This window comes from Argentina silus, assembly GCF_951799395.1.
Source record: "Argentina silus genome assembly, chromosome: 21".
In the NCBI taxonomy this organism is placed as follows: domain Eukaryota; kingdom Metazoa; phylum Chordata; class Actinopteri; order Argentiniformes; family Argentinidae; genus Argentina; species Argentina silus.
In genome coordinates this window covers 3,477,228-3,497,969 of record NC_139675.1, presented here as the reverse complement: position 1 = coordinate 3,497,969, position 20,742 = coordinate 3,477,228, and the positions used below count along the sequence as shown (strand labels likewise).

Genomic DNA, 20,742 nt, shown 5'->3' with positions numbered 1-20,742 from the left:
TCTAGTGTACCGGTGGATTTCAGTGGGACTCCTGATTCATCGTTTTCGTTTTTTTCTCCTCCTGATATTTCAGTGACAAAGAGTTTGCCCGTGTGTGTACCTTAGGCAAGGTAAGATAACCACGGGTTTGATATTGCACCGGCAGAACATTGTATCTGGACTGTACCAGAGCGGGGAGATACTGTACAAGTACACTTTCCTTCAAGATACAGTATCGCCGGTTAGCGTCCGTTATTTGGGGACGAGCTTGACAACATAGGAGTTCCCTTGGACCAGTGAGTGCAGGAGCAGTGCTCCGTTTTGGGATTTTCGTATTTTGAAAAGATAAAAACACAATAAACAAACATGTCGCTCAGCAGAAGTATAGAATGGGAACACTTCGAGGAACGGGACAAGACGCACCGCTCGTCACGAGCTAACGGTTCCGGTTCCCAGGGCGGCTCGAGAGGCACCGGTCTCGTCCCCAGCCCGGCGCACAGCGCGCACTGCAGCTTCTACCGGACGCGCACGCTACAGTCTCTCTGCCTGGAGAAGAAAGCGAAAAAAGTGCGGTTTTATCGAAATGGGGACAAATACTTCAACGGTTTGGTGTATGCAGTCTCCAACGACCGTTTTAGGTCCTTGGACGCCCTTCTGATGGACCTGACCCGGTCTCTCTCGGACAACGTCAACCTGCCGCAGGGAGTCCGGTATTTATACACGGTGGAAAGCGGCAAGAGGGTCGCCAGCCTGGATGATCTAGTGGAGGGTAAGGTCACACAGACGCCCCCGGTCATAGAAAGGCATACATCATGAATAGAGATCAATACTTGTTTGCCACATTATGTTACTGTTTTTTTGTATTATTATTATTATTACTTCGTTGTTGCACTGTTGAGGAGCCAGCTTGACCGAAGCATTTCATCTCACCGTCTGAGGCTGTATTCTGTGTATATGACAAATAAACTTTGATTTGAGTTGATTTGATATTTTACATGCACATGTTGGCAGTTGAGTCGACTGATGCAGTCGTTATTAGGTTTGCCCCAGACTCCCTGGTTCTAGCATCCAGCCTAATAAGCCGTTTCACTTCCTGGACGTCATTAGATCTCCCCGGCTGCTGGTCAACGTCCTCTTTTCCCTACATGGGCAGGTGTGTTATCAGTTCTCCCCGGAGTGTAAGCCAAACAGCCTCCTCCATGGCCCGCGGCACAAGCCCACCTCACAAGCAAATGGGGGACATAGGCTATCTTGAGCTACATCATGTAGATTCTATCATCTCCCACCCAAACCATTAACAGGTTTCACAGCAGCCTCTGTAAATATACATCTACTGTTTTTCTTTGTACTGTTTGTTCTACTAACACACGGACTCCCGTGACACCTCCTGTGCTCTGTAATACAGAGATTCAGAACCACTGAGCTCCATACACAGTTGTCTCTCTTGCATCATCAGCGCAGGGCTCCTTTCTGACACAGCAGACGTGACCCAGGCAAAGCCAGGGAATCTAGGACTGTAGTCTGACGCAGAGCTCCATTAATGTGCATCGATCCCTTTTGGAGCCCTGTCTGTTTTGTGTGTGTGTGCGCGTGTGTGTGTGTGTATGTGTATGTGTATGTGTGTGTGTGTGTGTGTTTGTGGGTCGTGCGCAGGGTTCATTGGCTGTTAAAACGGTCCTTTTAGAGTGATTTCACCCTCGGGGCATGAAAAATGTAAGTCCCCCTCCCCTTACCCCTTACCCCTCACCCCTCCCCTCACCCCTCCCCCTGTCCAATATCTTTTATGTTCACCTTGGCCCCTGCTTTAGTATAGAGCAGAGAGGATGAGGGGGGATAATGGAAAATGTCAACACTGATGTAGAAATGAAGCTGGTATTGGAAAGGCACTAATCACTACAATAAAAGATGCTATAGGTGGACCCAGATAACTCACAATCTTTGTTATACACTATGTAGTACTTACAGGAAGACACCGTCTTTGTTATACACTATGAAGTACTTAAAGTACCACACCATCTTTGTTATACAGTATGTAGTACTTACAGGAAGACACCATTTTTGTTATACAGTATGTAGTATTTACAGTCAGACACCATCTTTCTTCACCATCTTTGTTATACAGCATGTAGTACTTACAGTCAGACACCATCTTCCTTCCTCATGTCTCAGCACTGTGTTATGAGTAGGTACTTAAACAGACACAAAAGACACCATGTAAAACGCATAAGGGCAAACCACTTAAAAAGTAGTCATCCATGCACTTTCTTTATTGTTGTGGCCTAATGCATCGCAAGATAATTGTTAAAAAAGCACTGATGTTTTGCAGCTCAACCAGCCTTGGTCAGGTTTCTGTGGTATGAGGAGAGGACGGCACAGTGGAACCCAGCCATAGTGGCCAGCCACAGTCTCACTAATAAGTTGATCTTTGTGTTGGACTCTGTAATCGGCCGTCTGCTCTGTGACCTCACCGCAATCCTCTTTTCTGTAGCAGAGGTTACAGCTTGGCCACAGCACGACCACACCACCTATCTCCTCTCCTCTCCTCTCCCCTCCTCTCCTCTCCTCTCCTCCTCTCCTCTCCTCTCCTCTCCTCTCCTCTCCTCTCCTCTCCTCTCCTCTCTCTCTCTCTCTCCTGTCTATAACAATCTGACATCCTCCCAAAATATAGAGTCTCTGCTGCACTCGTTACCTCCGCCCTTGTCCCCAGAGAGAGGGAGGGAGAGAGAGAGAGAGATAGAGAGGGGGAGCGAGATACAGAGAGAGAGAGAAGACAGAGGTAGAAAGAGAGGGGGGGGGAGTAGGGAGAGAGAGAAAGAAAGAGAGAGAAAGAGACAGAGAAGGGGGTAGATTTAGGTCAGTGCCCATCGCTGAGAGGCTGTTGGCATCGTTTCTGGTTAGGATGACATTGGCAGGGGCAGGCTGCTGCGTTGCGTTAGAGGTGGAACTATGGACCTGGCTGCATCGTCACGTGACTCCTCCACCTCTGGACGCCACAGTCATCCCGTTTCCTGCCAAGCAACCGGGACAAAACCCTCCAGGCGTCACTCATTTGAGTTCTGGCAGAGGGGCGGGCCAAAAGCAGTATCTGGGCCCGAATCACTTTATTTCTAGGAGCCGAGAACGAACGTAGGAGTAATTCCCGACGGAGAACGCAATACGTTTCCCACTTACTCACCACCGTGGGCTCCGCACCACAGGAGTCAGGTCTGAGCTCTTAAGCCAATCCTACCGGAGGTTTGAGCGCGTGCCAAGTTTATTTTGGAACGCCTCCCTCCGTTTTCCCTCCCTTGTTCTCGCCGTGCAACAAAGACGAGACGGCAGAGTTGCTCCGCTTCCGCGCGAGGAGCCCTCATTATCACGGCAAGGCTCTGCCCTCTCCGGTCCCCCCCCCCCCCCCCCCCAGGCCTCCGCTGTGCCCTCCGCTGCGTTGAGGAGAAATAGGGCATGTCTAAGGGTCAGGGGGCGTCCTCCGTTGTGCTAGCCTGCCCTGGAGACAAAAGCCTTTTCTCAGCTGTTAGCAACACAACGCCTCCTCGCGTCCTCTCCTCCTCCCCTGTCCTCCACTCGCTGCGATGAGGAGAAGGGGCAGGAGGCGAGGGGAGGCGCGGAGGAGAGGGCGCGAGGGGCGGTGTTCCTGGCGGTTGAGGGAGGGCGAGACAAACAAGAATGCAGTCAGTCAGTGGGTTCCAGAGCGTGTTGGCCCTGCCGGCTGACTGGTAGACGTGGGCAAGCCAAAACACCAACCTCTTGTCTTTGTTTATTCAGCCATCAAAATGGGAGGGGTGTGTGTGTGTGTGTGTGTTGGGGGGGGTACTGCAAAACTGCACTGTGTGTGTGTGTGTGTGTGTTGTGTGTGTGTGAGGGGGGGTTACTGCAAAACTGTGTGTGTGTGTGTTGTGGGGGGGGAGTGGGGGGGTTACTGCAAAGCTGCACTGTGTGTTGTGGGGGGGGTTACTGCAAAACTGCACAGCGTGTGCGTGCGTGCGCGCGCGTTGGGGGGAGGGGGCGGGGCGGTTAAGGGGGAGGGGGGGTGGACGTTACTGCAAAACTGCACAGCCCAGCAGCCTGGCTGCTCCATTGATTGAGGACGGCAGGGGTCTTTTGTGTAGAAACCCAATCAAGCCCCATTCACATGTGAGCAGCACGGCTGGGCAGGATTACTGTGTGTGTCATCAGTCTGCCCAAACTGTCTCTGCTGAGCTGATGAAAACACTGAGGTATTGGACGCTGGAACAAGCCGGCGAAGACCGACAACATAGTGATTTTTACGCCATACTGATTTTATACCACCGTACGAAGTGTGTAAATGCAACAACAACACACCTTTCCTTTTAACACTTTTTTGGAAATGATGAAATATACTAGCAGATGTTTGCAAACTTTTGATTGGGCATCTGTCTACCGACAGGGTAAACACTGGGGTAAATACACCCGCTCGCAATGCACTGGGTTCCACACACTGTACACACTACCCAGAGGCTTAGTGAGGGGACTACATTGGACATCATAAGCACATTTTTATCAAGCTATTACCTCTTGCTCTCTCTCACTTACCCAGTGACTGATGGTGTGTGTGTGTGTGTGTGTGTGTGTGTGTGTGTGTGTGTGTGTGTGTGTGTGTGTGTGTGTGTGTGTGTGTGTGTGTGTGTGTGTGTATTGGCTTAGTGACAGATGAGTGAACCCTCTGAAGGATCCGGCTGGGAGGGCCGTCCCCATAGCAACCGCTGGGTTTGTTTGAGGGGCTTGTTAAGGAGGGTCTCAGCTGTGCTGACGGTCCGAGGGTCCCTATAACCCCTCCGATGATGTCACACCTGAGACCCCCCGTGTCCCCGGGGTGTAGTTGTCACGGACCCCTGTCCGAGAGGCCGCCGCTGTTCCATCAGACCCTCTGAATTGATGACAGCTTCTATTTTTTTTTATTCTTATCCAGCTTTTATTCTGGTGCAACAATTTCTAGCACCAGGGTCCCTCCAGCTGAGGCCTGGCTCGTTAAATTAGCCTTTGGTTAATTGGTAGCTTAATAAAGCCAGGTGTCAAGGGACTGAGTCTCTGCCTTGTAAGCCCCCTCGTCTCCTCTCCTCCTCCTCTCCTCCTTTCTCTTCTTCCCTTTGTCTCTCCGTGCAGATGAGGAACAATGAGGTGAATGATAGTGTTTTGTTCAGGAATAAAAAGGTGGAGTTGGTTTTCATGTGCTGTCGATGTTTTGAGAGTCTTAAGGTCAGTGGTACAGGTTCATCACCACCATGCACCATGCAGAGCAGACATTGTTGTCATCAAGAATATACTGTCAATAGATGTTTCTGCCTTCCCAAATGTCAGAAAATCTCATCATCTAGATAAGTTGAATGAAAATGGTAAATTAGGTATGATGTAATTGGATGGCTCCGCTCTCCCATATAGAGCCCATAAACTTTTCAAACCCCCCATAGGGAGGTAAAAAACACAGAGCGAACTAGTAGGTGGAGGCTGGGGCGGTGGGTGGGACGATCAAAATGAATTTGCATAGCCAGTGGTGAAAACACTGTTTAACCTTTTAAGCCGAGTCCCAAGAACATGTGATGTGTTTTGCTTTCTTTCATACGTGGATTCAGCTGTCTGTCATCTGCCCTTCTCCTTAAAGTGCCCTGCCTTAACCTACATGAACTGAATTTAAACAATCGTTATTCAGGGTACTGTAGGGTGTCTGTTTGGTTATTCTCCTAAAGGGTTAACCATTGTTTCCACACCGCTCCCACAGTAGATCTCATTGTGTCCTTTCTTCCATTCCCTGAGAGCTGACACCTTCTTTAAGCAAGCTGTTTCTCACACCTCCCACAGCGCCGTGTGTGAGGTATTATAATTATCACTGCCTGTGTAGTTGTCTGTGGAGAAGAAGTAAACAATTTTATGTCAAAATCATTAGCTGAGTCATTCAACTGCCTTGTTTTCATTTGTTCCAGATTATTTCCCTGAATGTTTGGTGAGTGGGCATACAAGATAATCATTACTTAATTGTCCTCTTGGGGAAATTGGGTTTGCAGCAGCAATGTGTTAGTTGAAATTACATTACACACAGAAGCTCGCACATGACATAATGTAGACAGTGACATACAAAATTAAGAGTTCAGTTGCAGACATAGAAGCCTGCGGGACCCACTACGGCTAGTAGGAGCTGCCATTTAAGAGTAACACACAACACGTGACTAACTACAGTATGTAGTTCAGTTATCTCTCTTCCTTACTCCATTCTCTCCCGGGGTTACTGTACATATTTGTCTTAATCCTTCCTTCCATGTGATCCAAATTGAATTAGGCTGAGTCTTCGACATTTCACTTAGAAAATCACCTCTGTTTTCACGAAGCGTTCCCTGGTATGCATTCCCATCGATGCACAGCATGTTTAAGTTTACATTTTTACATTTTTACGTTTACGTTTTTTTACGTTAAAATGTTTTTTATGTTTACGTTTACATTTAGCAGACGCCTTTATCCAAAGCGACTTACAACAAATACATTTGTAAGTGAATCATCTATCCATCAGTCATCATAAGATAATGTAATCAATGCTCGGACCAGGGGCCATAGGCGGTCACGGTGCTGGAAGAAGGAAGAATGTTCACATTCCTGATCCAGATTCCAGCCATCATTTAGCATGAATGCTACTGTTCATGGTCCATGGATGGAATGAGTCAGGAGATCTCTGTCGTGAAGTCCTGCGGGATGTTTGGTTTTTCACAGCACAGCTGGGACAGTGTGATCCTGTGTGCATGTGGTCCGAGAGAGGTATCTGTTGACTCAGAGGGAAGGCCAGTCACACTTGTCTCAGTGCTCTGCTTGGTGATTACCTCCTGCCTTGAAGCATTTGGCATCAGAGAAGGCTTTGAGTCTGAGCACAGGGTAGGCATATCATGTTCTCTCTCTCCTTCTCCCTCTCTCTCTCTCTCTCCCTCTCTCTCTCTCTCCCTCTCCCCCCCCCCCCCCCCCTCTCTCTCTCTCTCTCCCTCTGAGCTTGCACTGCTGGAAGGTACAGAAGAAGGACAAATACTGCAAAACAGAGCAAGAACAACAGACCAATATGGGTTCACTATTGCCAATATGTGTTGACTGTTATAGCTCAGTGGTTTCACTAGTGGTATGACTAACACAGTAAAGGCCATGATGAAAAGATTAGAGGTTTGCTTCTCTCTCCTTCCCCTCATTTGACTCATTGGATGCGAATGGGAAATGCATGTGTTGCCCAACAACAACAACAACAACAAGCCCCCACCTCGTCCTACTCTCCTTGTGGTTTTCTGTTTACCACCAAAAGCCCTTTTAAAACGTCAAATTAATCCAGCCTTGAGGGGGAAATACACACATGCACAGACGCACGCGCGCACACACACACACACACACACGTATACAAACACGCTCACACACACACACACACACACACACACACACACACACACACACACATATGTATACACACATATGCTCGCACACACACACACACGTATACACACACACACACACACACACGTACACACAAACATGCTCGCACACACACACACACACACACATGTATACACACACGCTCGTACACACACACACACACACATATGTATACACACACATGCTCACACACACACACATGTATACACACACACACACAAACACGTATACACACACGCTCGTACACACACACACACACACACATGTATACACACACGCTCGTACACACACACACACACACACACATATGTATACACACACATGCTCACACACACACACATGTATACACACACACACAAACACGTATACACACACGCTCGCACACACACACACACACACACACACACACATACATATATATACACACGCGCGCACACACACACACACACACACACACACACACACACACACACACTTGCTAACTGATACAATGGAATGCCGGGCGGCGAAAAGGAAAAGCCTTTGCTTTGGAGCGTGTCCAAGGCGGCAGCTCAGAGAAGGCTGAGTTACAGCGGCCTGGCCGGGCCTCTCAATGGGCCTTATTGTTCCACAGGGGAACGTTAACCCTCCGTCCTCCACCGCCGAGGCGGCTTCAGTTACTTTCCAAGGCCTGTAGCAGATTAGTGCCGATTACGGTCGATACAGTTAATTGTCTAGTTGTAACACAGTAGCCCTTTTTTGGAGGCTGTAAATGGTTTGGGTTTGATTGCACTGTAGTTATCAAATAGTAACACAATGCCCTATTAAGTGGTTTGGTTTGATAAGCCTTCGGAAAATCCATTATACATGCGTTGTTACTTTGGTTGTTGTTACAGCCAAGGGCCGCAGCGCTAGCAACGAGCCAATCAAAGAGCCGAGAGCCGTACACGTCAAATACGCCACACTGCTCAATTCTGATTCCGTGATCTGTAACACAGTCGCCTGACAAAGAGTGTCGTTCCATGTCGTAAGCGAACCTCTCCCCTTCCTTTCCCCCCTCCCCCTCCCGCAGGCGAGAGCTACGTCTGTGCCTCCAACGAGCCCTACCGTCGCCTCGACTACACCAAGAACATCAACCCCAACTGGTCGGTGAACATCCGGGCCGGGACGTCCCGCTCCCTCTCCTCCCTGAGCGCCGCGCGGGGCGAGCTGCACCGCGAGGCCAAGGACTTCATCAAGCCCAAGCTGGTGACGGTCATACGCAGTGGGGTGAAGCCCCGCAAGGCCGTGCGCATCCTGCTCAACAAGAAGACGGCCCACTCCTTCGACCAGGTCCTCACCGACATCACGGACGCCATCAAGCTGGACTCGGGGGCGGTGAAGAGGCTGTACACGCTGGAGGGTAAACAGGTAGGTCTGGCACGGTCGCAACGCACCTGCTTCCACCACACACTGACAGCTACCCACAGTCTACACAGGTAGGTTCACCTACATGAATCACCTGTGCCACCTACATGAATCATGTAGGTGGCACACGTGGTCTGGGGTGGTCCAGGGGTGGTCCAGGGGTCTAGTACCACAGCCTGGGGTGGTACAGGGGTCTAGCACCATGGCCTGGGGTGGTCCAGGGGTCTAGCACCATGGCCTGGGGTGGTACAGGGGTCTAGCACCATGGCCTGGGGTGGTACAGGGGTCTAGCACCATGGCCTGGGGTGGTCCAGGGGTCTAGCACCATGGCCTGTGGTGGTCCAGGGGTCTAGCACCATGGCCTGGGGTGGTCTAGTACCACGGCCTGGGGTGGTCCAGGTGTTTAGTACCATGGCCTGGGGTGGTACAGGGGTCTAGCACCATGGCCTGGGGTGGTCCAGTGGTCTGGTACCAGTACCACGGCCTGGGGTGGTCCAGTGGTCTAGCACCATGGCCTGGGGTGGTCCAGTGGTCCAGCACCATGGCCTACAGTGCTCACATACGCCCATGTCGGCATGGGTTAGAATCTGGCCCACGCCCTGCTGACATACCCTCTCCTCCTTACTCCTGTCTCTCTCTACTGTCTCGATCCAATAAACATGTAAAAAAATAACTGCCCCACTCCAAAAACAAAAGAACCTTTTTTTAAAAAAGGACAATGAGGACCTGGCAATCATCAAGACCCATAAACCCCAGAAAAACTTGTGCTCGGCACGGCAGAGCGTAACGTCAACATTTGAACCCGTAAAAAAGTACTCAACAGTGACATCGCCAAAAAGCGCACTGTCATCGTGTTCCAGTTCTTCCAGATCAGTGAGCACGAAGACGTGGTGGTGCTTCAGAGCCTCATGAGAATGTATCCAAAATAAACCCTCCGCAATGCTGCATCGGGGATGGGAGCACAGAACGGGAGGAGCCAGAGGCAGATGGGACAGCAAGGCTGAGCTCCCTGGGCCAAGAGTCTTTATCTTTATCTATCACGAAGCTCTCCACGATTCATCTGGATCAGCTGTGTCAGCACTTTAGGTCATTATGCTATTATGCTCCATCATCCAATCGCTGTTATACATTATATTATATATTATATTATATAATTATTATATAATTACGTCCGGCAGACCCTAATGAATGCATTTTGGAACTGCGCCCCTCGAACTTGTATTTATGACTTTCATTTTCTCCTGCCTGACCTGCTCTTATTCAGTCGTGCAATGCATCATCGATCCCTAGTAAAGGATATTGGTGCAACAGCCTTATGTGCACTGATGTATGTTTCTGTTTGACATGTATTATTCATCGCCGTGACAACAGATCATCTTCATCATCCTAACCCATCAAGACATTCTTAGGGTGATGTAATGAGGAAGTTGGTGAGGGACGGATGGTGTCCTTCTGCATTTCCTCGTCTTTATGGATTGATGCAAATGCTGCCTCATGGAGATTGAGTCATGAATATTTAATGAGAAGAAGACTGAGAGGTCATCCGCTGTTAAAGTTAAGTGGATTTCCTGTGTGTGTGTGTTTGTGTGTGTGTGTGTGTGTGTGTGTGTGTGTGTGTGTGAGCGCCCGCCAGTACTATATGTACTCGTCCCTGCTTTTAACAGAAATCTGTTCTGTAACATTTTGATCTGATACACATTTTGACCTGATACACATTTTGACCTTTGTGTTACGCAACCTTTCTACCGAGTGTGTTGCTTTTGTTGACAAGGTTTTATATTATTAGATAGTCCAGATGGGTCCACACAGTGCATGGTCTATTTGACGTACTCAGCTTCAATACCACTCTTGTTAAGGGTTATATCCTGTAATATCATACACTTAATTGATCATATAATGATCAATGCATTGTAAAATGTTCATTAGTGCATAATAGGCAACAAAAAGCCCTTGAGTACTTGGGTTGAAAGTTTGGATTGTAACCAGGACCATGAAGAGTGAAAGAACAGAGGTCCCACTCCTCCGAGCAGAACCCTGGGAAGAACAGGGCCTGCTAGAAGGTTGACCCTTCTTTCCTGCTGACGGGTATCTCCCTGGACGGGGCGGGAGAATAAATTACCCTTATCCGTTCAGATGTGACCTGTCTAACACCGTCCCTTCTCAGAGGAGACCTGTCTAACACCCTTCTCAGAGGAGGCCTGTCTAACACCCTTCTCAGAGGAGACCTGTCTAACACCGTCCCTTCTCAGAGGAGACCTGTCTAACACCGTCCCTTCTCAGAGGAGACCTGTCTCACACCGTCCCTTCTCAGAGGAGACCTGTCTAACACCGTCCCTTCTCAGAGGAGACCTGTCTCACACCGTCCCTTCTCAGAGGAGACCTGTCTCACACCGTCCCTTCTCAGAGGAGACCTGTCTCACACCGTCCCTTCTCAGAGGAGGCCCTGTCTGGGGAGAGACACGGTCGGGCCGGACTGACCCCTCCCTCCCTTCTCTCAAAGCATGTGGTCCTCTGTGGCTCAGTTGGTAGAGCATGGCGCTAACAACGCTTAGGTTGTGGGTTTGATTCCCGCTGGGACCATATATACTGAAATGTACGCACTCACTGCAATGTAAGTCGCTTTGGATATAAGCGTCAGCTAAATGGCATATATATATTATATTGCATACACAGCAACAGGAACAAGCAACGATGCATTTAAAAAATATATATATATATGTTGTGTGTTGATACTGTAGATTCTAGAAGATTCACCGTCGCCGTGGTCTAAGAATGCAGTATGACTGGCAAATGGAAGATCTGATCCAAAATGGCAGATCCGACTCATTCTCACCTCAGGGAAGGAAGCGTGACTTAAGTAGATTTAACAAACTGTCACAAGACAGGGTGAGTGATAAAGCACCGCTGTCTCCTCCCTGCCTCCGAGTATTACTCTCCCGTCCACAGAGGGAGGGAGAGAAAGCGAGGGAGTGATAGAGAGAGAGAGAAAGAAAGAAAGAAAGAGCCTGAGTGTGAAGATCAGCTATCACCTGCGTTCAATTGATAGTCTCACTCGAGCACTCAACACCCCTGCCTCTTGAACGGCGTCAAGCACACGCAGCGTGATGGATCAGGGGGAATTCCCATTACCAGTTCACTTGCGTATCGGTGACAAAGAAGCTCCTCCGTCTCCGTCTCCGTCTCCGTCTCCGTCCCCGTCCCCCTCGTGGATAATTTAGAACAGCCATCGGAAACAGCTTGACTTCTCCGCAGGCTGGCAGCTCATTAAGAACGGATCCGCGGCGTGATGAAGGTCTTCACCCGGAGAACCCTGACTCCGGCCACGTTGGCAGGCAGGTTTTATTTGGTTATCAGTCAGGAGTTGGGGGGGAGGGGGGATGTATCGGCTCTGAGACGGCAGAGGAATCCCGTTTGGTTGTGAGATGAGAGGCAGAGAGAGAGAGAGAGAGGGGGGGGGGGGGGGAGAAAGCGAAAGATGAGAAGCAAAAGGGAGGATAAAAGAGAGGGGATACCCTTCCCCGGGGACCGTTTCAGACAGGCAGGCGTCTCCACCCTGGAAGCCGGTGTCTGTGTCGGGATGCGGCGGCGGCGGGTTGGCGGGTTGGCGCTCACTGATGATGTCACAGGGGATTTGTCGAGCTGCCAGTGGTGCGTCTCAAAAAACGAGCTCCGGGGGTTGTCTGGATGCCGGCTCTCCCCGGGATCTCACAGGGAACACCCCCCCCTCCCTAACCCCCCCCTCCCTCTCCCTCTTTTCATCTTGTGAAGCTATGCACAAAGCTCCCGCTAGCTGCGGAGTGAATGCAAATATGAAAAGATTATGTTAATAATGGCCTGAGAAGGGTCGGCTCCAACAACACTCTTCTTGCCTCCATAGAATGTTTTGTGTTCTGCTCTATTGTCAGTTGGCCTTTCTGTAGTGATTCGTTATGATAGTGTCCATTATGATGGTATCTATTTGAAACCCTGGACATTTACGTACACTCTCACAGAGGCCGATAGATGGAGTTTTTATTTTTAATTCAATCTTTATTTTAGCAGGGAGTCCCATTATAAGACCAAGGTCTCTTTTACAAGGGAGCCCTGCATACGCACAGTTTACAACCATACATCACACAAAATTACAACATTATAAAACACAATCAAAAGAGGAACAAAGGGGTCCTCAATCAAAAATGTTAATTCCCCGAGCGGCACCAGAACAACCAACTGAAATGTTTTTGGTAGTTTGTCCCGGGGTTCATTCTAGTAGTTTGGCACTGCCGTGTTGCCGTACTATTGCTATTGTATTGGATGTTACTGTGACATAACACTGTACTCTGTGCGCTATAGAATGGAATTCATAGAAAATTACCACGGCAATGAGTACTCTATCTACATAATGTAGTCTATCTGTCTATTAATTCTATTTCTATGCTCTGCAATGCCCCCCCCCCATGTTCTGCAGCTCTGGTCTCATAGAGTACCAGTCAAAAGTTTGGACACACCTTGCCAAGAGTGTGCAAAGCTGCCATCAAAGCAAAAGGTGGCTACTTTGAAGAATCTAAAATATAAAACATATTCTGGTTTTTTAACACTTTTTTGTTTACTACATAATTCCATATGTGTTCCTTCATAGTTTTGATATATATTATATTAATCTAATATATTAATATCAATATATATATATATATCAATATTAATCTACAATGTAGAAAATAATACAAATAAAGAAAAACCATTGAATGAGAAGGTGTGTCCAGACTTTTGACTGGTACTGTATGTGTGGTGATCCTGCAGTGTGAAATGGTCCTGGTGCCCAGTGCCCTGAGGGAGAGATAATGTGCTTCAAGGCCATTAACAATGCATGCCAGGCAGCCGAAGCTACCGCACACGTTTAGTATCCCAAACAGTTGTTGCATAATGGAGGGAAGAGCGCGAGTCGCTGAAGGGACACAGACTCAGTTTCCACGTTTCTGGTTTGAGATGTTTTTTTGTTATTGTCGAGCTCCCTGGAAATTGATATGCAGTACCTTCCATATTTCTTACGGCTCTTTTGATTGAAGAGCACGGAGCGAGATTCGGATGAGGCTGTTATGCAACTCCTCTCCTCTCTCTCCACACACACACACACCCACACGCGCACACACCCACACGCGCACACACACGCACATTTACACAGCCCCCCCCACCACACACACACACACACACCCCCACCCACACACCCCCCCACCATGGGTTGTTAATGATAAGCCCATTTGCCATGCGTTCCACAGCCGTCCCTTTTCACTTGTGATGGATCACGCCGCTTCCTGCTGCATCATGTGACTCCGCTCCCCGCTCCCCGCTCCCCCCTCCCCTTTAATGATCAACCCCATTACCATAAACAGCCCACTCAGCCCCGACGGAGACCAGCGACACAACGTCCTCCTGTACGTGACTCCCGTCAGACGCCAGCTCCCTCTAACACCGCCAAAGCAATGTCCTGCGGAGGATGGATGGCCGCTGTTTACAAGCACATTAATCCAGGAGGTTAATGTAGATGTTTGTTTGTTTATTTATTTATGGAGCTAGCTGAGTAGTACTGCAGCTTGTCCCTTTAGTCATTGAGGCTGATCACAGGATAGGCCTGCGTTGGATTTGTCTTTAATCAGAATGGTGTCATTGAAAACGGGCATCCAAGATGGAGGTCAACATAAGCGTATGAGAGTTACATTTACATTACATTTATGGCATTTAGCCAGACGCCTTTATCCAAAGCGACTTACAACAAATACATTGTTTTAAGTAAGTGAATCATCTGTCCAACAGTCATCATTAGACAAAGTAATCAATGCTCGTACAAGGGGCCATTGGCAGTCGTAATGCCAGAAGCCTTTTTTTTTATTTTTTATTTTTTTATTTTTTTTATTATTATTAACAGGAGAGAACTTGTACAGGGGGGAAGTGGGGGTGAAGAGGTCTCTGGGGTATGGGGGTACGGTTAGTACAGGGGGAGTAGTGGGGGTGAAGAGGTCTTTAGGAGGGACTGTGAAGATGTAGCCTGATGAGATGGGTTTTCAATCTACGGTGGAAGACAGGTAGTGACTCTGCAGTCATGACAGCAGTCACAGTCAGTTAGCATGTTAGCATGTTAGCGTTGTTGATGGCTACGTCTTCGACAGTTAGGGTCGGCGTGTGGCTTGGTGGAGTGGATAGCCTGTTTGGGGCGTGCCTGTTTGCATCCAAAGAGGAAACCAACGAGGACTCTCACGGACATGTAATCCGTGAGCATCGCCATTTCACGTCGACATTCAAGTGTCATATTTCCAATATTTGGTCGAGAAATTCCTACAGCAGTTGTTCTACAGACCACTGGGAGATCGTGGAGGGCTAAATCAGTCTCTCCCACCTGCTCGTGTGCCCGGCTCACCGCCCCTCTCTGGCATGGGATCACAGGAAGGGAGATGGTACAGCAGATGTCTCCTTCTCCCACAGGAGCAGAGAGGAGAGCAGCCAGTGGACAGCCTTCTCCAGGCTGTCAGTACTGCTGATCCTCCTGAACTGTTCTTCCTTTCACGTGGAATGATCATATACTTGCTAGTATGAAGCATTTACGTAACGTTTTTTTCCTCAATGTCTTTTCTTGTGGGATTTTGCTGCTATACAGTAGTGTGTATAAACATATATATTATGGTGGAGCGGAGCATGAGTGAGGCGTCTGTTTCTGTTCTGTTCTGTTAATGTTTCTGTATCTGGCTGTAAAAATAGATTACAGTCAATTTAGTCAAGGTGTAACCATGTCAGGATGTAACCCGACCCTCAGAGAGCAGATAATGACTCAAATCCATTTCAGTTGACGGTCTGTGGAAGCTGGACATGGAATTTGAACGTCTGAACACTCGATTCATGTCTTGAAATGGAAATAGCCCCAGGTTCCAGTATGTTACAAACATGTTATGGTCTTCTGTAAGATAAACAAAAACGGTGCCGTTTCAAAATAACCGCCTAATTCTACCATACGGGATCTGGTGATGACATGACATATTTAGCATGCAGTTAGACATTAAATGGATTACTGTATGTATTATGCCTGTCCCTTTCTCCCTCCTGACCCCGTCTGCCTGGTGAGTCAACTCTATTCTTGACAGTGGCTAATCTGACAGTTTGACTTATAGCTCTCTCTCTCTTTCTTTGTTTCTCTCGTTCTCTCTCTCTCTGACCTGACAGAACCTCTCCCCCAAAGCTAAGCTGCTTTTCGCGCCCGTCTGGAGTCATGTCTGCAGACGGGCCTGTCTACTGCTATTTGTGTGTGTGTGTGTGTGTGTGTGTGTGTGTGTGTTGTGGTGCTCTCTGGAGGTGCTTCCATTGCAGTGCAGTTTGTCTATGTCTGCACTGACGAGAGGTATTATTCTGTCCTGTATGTCCACTAACCCCCGTCCCCAGGCTGTGACTTGATTGACAGAGACAATTCTTAGCACACATTGACACAGTCCTGTGAATGGCGCCGTGCTGCACGGTCTCTGTGGGCACCTCAGCGCCGGTGAAATGTGTGTAGCTTTGTTCAACAACAATGTCTGGTGTCCATAGTCACTCACACTCTCACGTCCTGTATATTTCAGTCTACATCCGGGCGACATATCGTAACTTATAACCGTCCCTTTTGGTCTCTCCTGAGCTAGAATCAGGAAAATAGGTAGCTAGTGGAGCTAGTTCTAGGCTAACATATACATCGTTGGGGAAATATCATTGGAGAAATTAGCATCGTATGCTAAGCTATGTTTTTAGGATAAGATAAATGGAAAGTAAATGTGAATTGTCCCTCAAGGGCTCATATTCAGTTATTCAAATGAGGCTTTATTACTTACAGACATATATTTCTCCAGGCTATAAGATAAAGGAAGATTACTACGTGTGTTCAGTCAGGACACTTAAGTCTTTTTTAATAGTTTAATGAAAATGGTTTTACATTAGGTTTGGTGTAATTGGATGGCTCCACTCTGATATAGCTCCCCGCCTGAATTTAAACAACATTAAATACATGTTACAAGGCGGGGAGCCCATCAACTTTTCAAACAACCCCATAGGTTGGTAAAGACACAGAGTGAACCAGCTGGGACCATGTATACTGAAATGTGTGCACTCACTGCAATGTAAGCCGCTTTGGATGAAAGGACGATGGACTGAGACTTAGTGCGTCTTCTCTCTGAGCTCTGTAAGTGGATGCTTATGTTCTTACAGTGAAACAAGAAAAGAAGGGATCCTCTTTCCTCCTCAAACACGCTGGCATACCGTTCCTAATCCCAAAGTCCCCCTCAAATAATTACGTTGAGTAATCCAACCATTGGATTCCAAGTCTTTAACACTATCACACGGTGCTTTGTAAGTACTTCCTAAGTCCTACCAATGAGAGCCTTACACTTAGCTTAGCGTAGCTTAGCTTAGCAGCTAGCATACTGCACCAAAGCCCCAGTCGGCGTCTGAAAAGGGAGCCCGTCAAGTGCTTCACCCTCTGGGCTGAGCAGCGCTAACAGGCTACCAGTGCTACCAAGGACTCTCCTGACTGCTGTCTGCCATCTGCTCCTCTACAATCAAATCACAGGTCCCAGCGCCTGCTAACCCGCTAACCCGCTAACCACCTCCCCCCAGCAAACACACACACACACATACACACACACACACACACACCCCCCCCCCCAACCGGATAATTAGGCCTAATGGGTTAAAGTGCAGCTGTCAGGTGTGAGTGGGTGGATACAAAGTGTGTGTGTGTGTGTGTGTGTGTGTGTGTGTGTGTGTGTGTGTGTGTGTGTGTGTGTTAGCACGTGTGTGTGTGTGTTAGCTTGTGTCTGTGTGTGTGTGTGTGTGTGTGTGTGTGTGTGTTAGCACGTGTCTGTCTGTGTGTTAGCGTGCGTGTGTGTGTGTGTTAGCACGCGCCTGTGTGTGTGTGTGTGTTAGCGCGCGCCTGTGTGTGAGTGTGAGTGTGTGTGTGTGAGTGTGAGTGTGAGTGTGAGTGTGAGTGTGAGTGTGAGTGTGTGTGTGTGTGTGTGTGTTTACCCTCTCTTCTGTACACAATGCAGCTCTCAGTCCACTCTCCCCCCACTTGATTGCTGAGCCGCTCCTCAGAATGAATGTTAATTGATTTCCCCTCGGCCGTCAGCGCCAATGGAATCAGCTGCTGCTATTGAGGAAAGGCTCCCTTTTGCATCTCAAAGCCGGGAGTGAAGTAAAGAGCAGGAGCTCTCTGGTCAGAGACGGAGTCCGGGCGTGTTGAAACCGCTGCAGCGGTTGTTAACGTAGCGGATTGAACGAGTTTTATTGATCGACGTCTAATTTTACCTCTGTTTTATTCCTCGTAAAATTTAAGAGGGGATGTAGTCGTGACGAGGCTGAGGCTGTCGATGTCATTATGCAGTCTGCTGTTTTCATTTAAGTGTTTGGTTTGCGTCTGTGTGGAATCATAATACACAGAAACACACACACACACACACACACACACACACACACACACACACACACACACACACACACACCCTTTGAACAGATGTATTTGGCCTGGTCTGTAGTAATTTCACAGTGTATAAAGCAGGTGTTTGTTTGCCCCTCCGTGTGGCTCCCTGAGGTCCTGTTGTTCCTCTGGCCTCAGCACTGGATGTGATTATCAGAGAGTGGCTGCCAATACCACCATAATGGGCCTGACTACATCAGGGGACCGTAATGGGCCTGACTACATCAGGGAGCCATAATGGGCCTGACTACATTATGATGATTTTATGAGCACAGATGAAGAGCTGGCCAAGGCCAAGGCACTCTAGACCGGAAGAAGGGAGAGGGGGAGGAATGGAGAGATGCAGAGAGGGGGGGGGGAGAGATGCGGAGCGGTGGAGGAGGGATTGAAAGATGTAGAGAGAGAAGGAGGAGGAGGTAAAAGTAACCCACCCCCCCCCAACCTAGTCAGCCTCTGACAGCACTCCTCCTTCTATCCCCCCCCCCCCCCCCCCCCCATCATCCCCCAGGTAGCCGCTGACTACAAGCTCTACTCGGAGGGTCGAGAGCCTTCTATTTCCCGTGGTCAGAAGCTCATAATCATAACCTCTGACCTTTGTAAATCCCTGTGGAACACGCTCTGCCCGGGAACAGGATGGATTTGGGGATGATGAAGATGATGATGATGATGATGATGTAGAACGTGATTAGATGTCAGACGAATACAGATGGGAGGGAGGCAGTGCACACAGTGTGAGACCTTTAGTCCCGGGAAAGTTCTTTACTCATCTCGAGCATACGAGCATCTTCACTCCCTCGAGTCGGGGGGGGGGGGGGGACTGGATCGAAACACCACAGACAGACGTGTAGACACAGCCAGCTCCCTTGCACAGAGAAGACAGCGTTTTTCTAAAGGTTGGAAGCGTTTGTATTCTAACCACGGAGAGCAAATCCTGCCCACGTCTCAACTGACGCATGATGTAATAGTACGCCAATGCGATCGAGAGCCTATTGGACGCCTTTCGGGAGGCGCGGAGCGTTCTGTCAGGGCGGGAACAGAACTGTCTATATCCGTGTGAAATAGGAGAATAGTTTTTTTTTCGGGCATTTCTGCTTTTATTGCGATAGAGACAGTAGAGGTTGACAGGAAGGATGGGGGAGAGAGAGAGAGGAGGGATGACGTGCAAGACGTGTCGAGGGTCGGAATCGAACCAGGAACCTTGCGATTACGTGGTAAGCGCATTAGTGTGCTACGCCACGAAGCGCCCAGGAGAATAGTTTCAATGGGTTTTGTGCTTCGTTCAGTTGCTGCCATGGAATAACAATCGTTCTGTCCATTTTCAGAAATGGGCCAAGGTTGCAGTCGTCGATGTAGGCCGCTGTCATTCAATAGATGTGATTATTTGGTTGGTGTTAAATGGTCTGTGACGGTCTGTCCTGATGTGTTGACATCCACATGGCTAGAGGACCAGTCTGCCTGAGCCTCTGCATGTCCTTAAAGCATCGATAAACACTGTCCTTAGGCCATCTGGTCCATTCTTTCTCCTGTGTGCGTGCGTGCGTGCGTGCGTGCGTGCGTGCGTGCGTGCGTGCGTGCGTCCTTGGGTGTGTTTAGGCAGAAAATGCTAAATTTTGGACCTGCTAGAGTGTGTGTGTGCGTGTGCAGGTGTGCGTTTGCGTGTGTGCGTGTGTGTGTTGAGGTGAGATGGCCAGGGTAAGGGCACATAATGCTGAAGGACTTGGTGTATATGTGTGTGTGACACAGTCAGCATTCCACTGCAGTTCAGAAGGAAAGGCGACCTCCTCTCCTCTACGTTGTTCATGACTCATATCCTCAAAATGCCGTCTCCCGTGAAAATGGCCAAATCCCAAAATGCCGCGCTCTTTCACGATCCATCTACTGTACTCCGGTGCGTGATGTAATCAAGATGGCATTCAGCTCGTTCCCCCACAGGGAGACGGTACAGTACCCAGACCCGCCAGCCCATTTAGACGGCAGACATGATTAGCCTGAAATGGCTCCTTCTCTCTCTCAGCCTGAATACTGTACCTACTGCACGCAAGCCTTTATAACGAGGGAAGGAAGGAAGGAAGGAAGGAAGCAAGGCAGGACTGGAGCACCGGATCAACAACAACACGCATGTTTCATTTTCTAGAATCTTCTCCCTGGACCGGGGGAGGTACGGCTGTTCGTCATCGGATGTGAAGTCCTGCTATTCTTTTATTTGTTTGCTTTTCCCGCGTGGTGGCTGATATGAGGGTTATTTATTCATCCCAAATCATCGCGGCAGCCCCTGTCGAGGTTCTTGACAGCCTCCCTAAATCACAAATGTTACGTCTTGAGCGTGGCACTTTGTCACAAGTGTGGATGTTGCCCTTGGTGAATTCAGAAGGATGATATTGATGGCGCTGGTGACAGCTCCTTCCATGCCAGTCTTTTGACGTCCTCTTCAACTCTCGTATGAGGAGAGTTCCCATCACACAGCCTCTGCCGTGCAGGCAGCTAATGTTCTCAGTCAA

The 20,742-nt window shown here is 48.8% G+C and overlaps 1 protein-coding gene across 1 annotated transcript in view; it reads left to right on the top strand.

Moving 5' to 3' along the window:
* Positions 1 to 320: 320 nt before the first annotated feature.
* Positions 321 to 20,742, top strand: part of dclk2a (doublecortin-like kinase 2a) — a 57,193-nt gene continuing 36,771 nt past the window's right edge. Inside the window, exons 1-2 of the mRNA XM_083693143.1 lie at positions 321 to 748; positions 8,444 to 8,781. Coding sequence (XP_083549269.1) covers positions 346 to 748; positions 8,444 to 8,781 — 741 coding nt within the window. The 5' untranslated portion in view covers positions 321 to 345. The remainder of the gene's footprint in view (positions 749 to 8,443; positions 8,782 to 20,742) is intronic.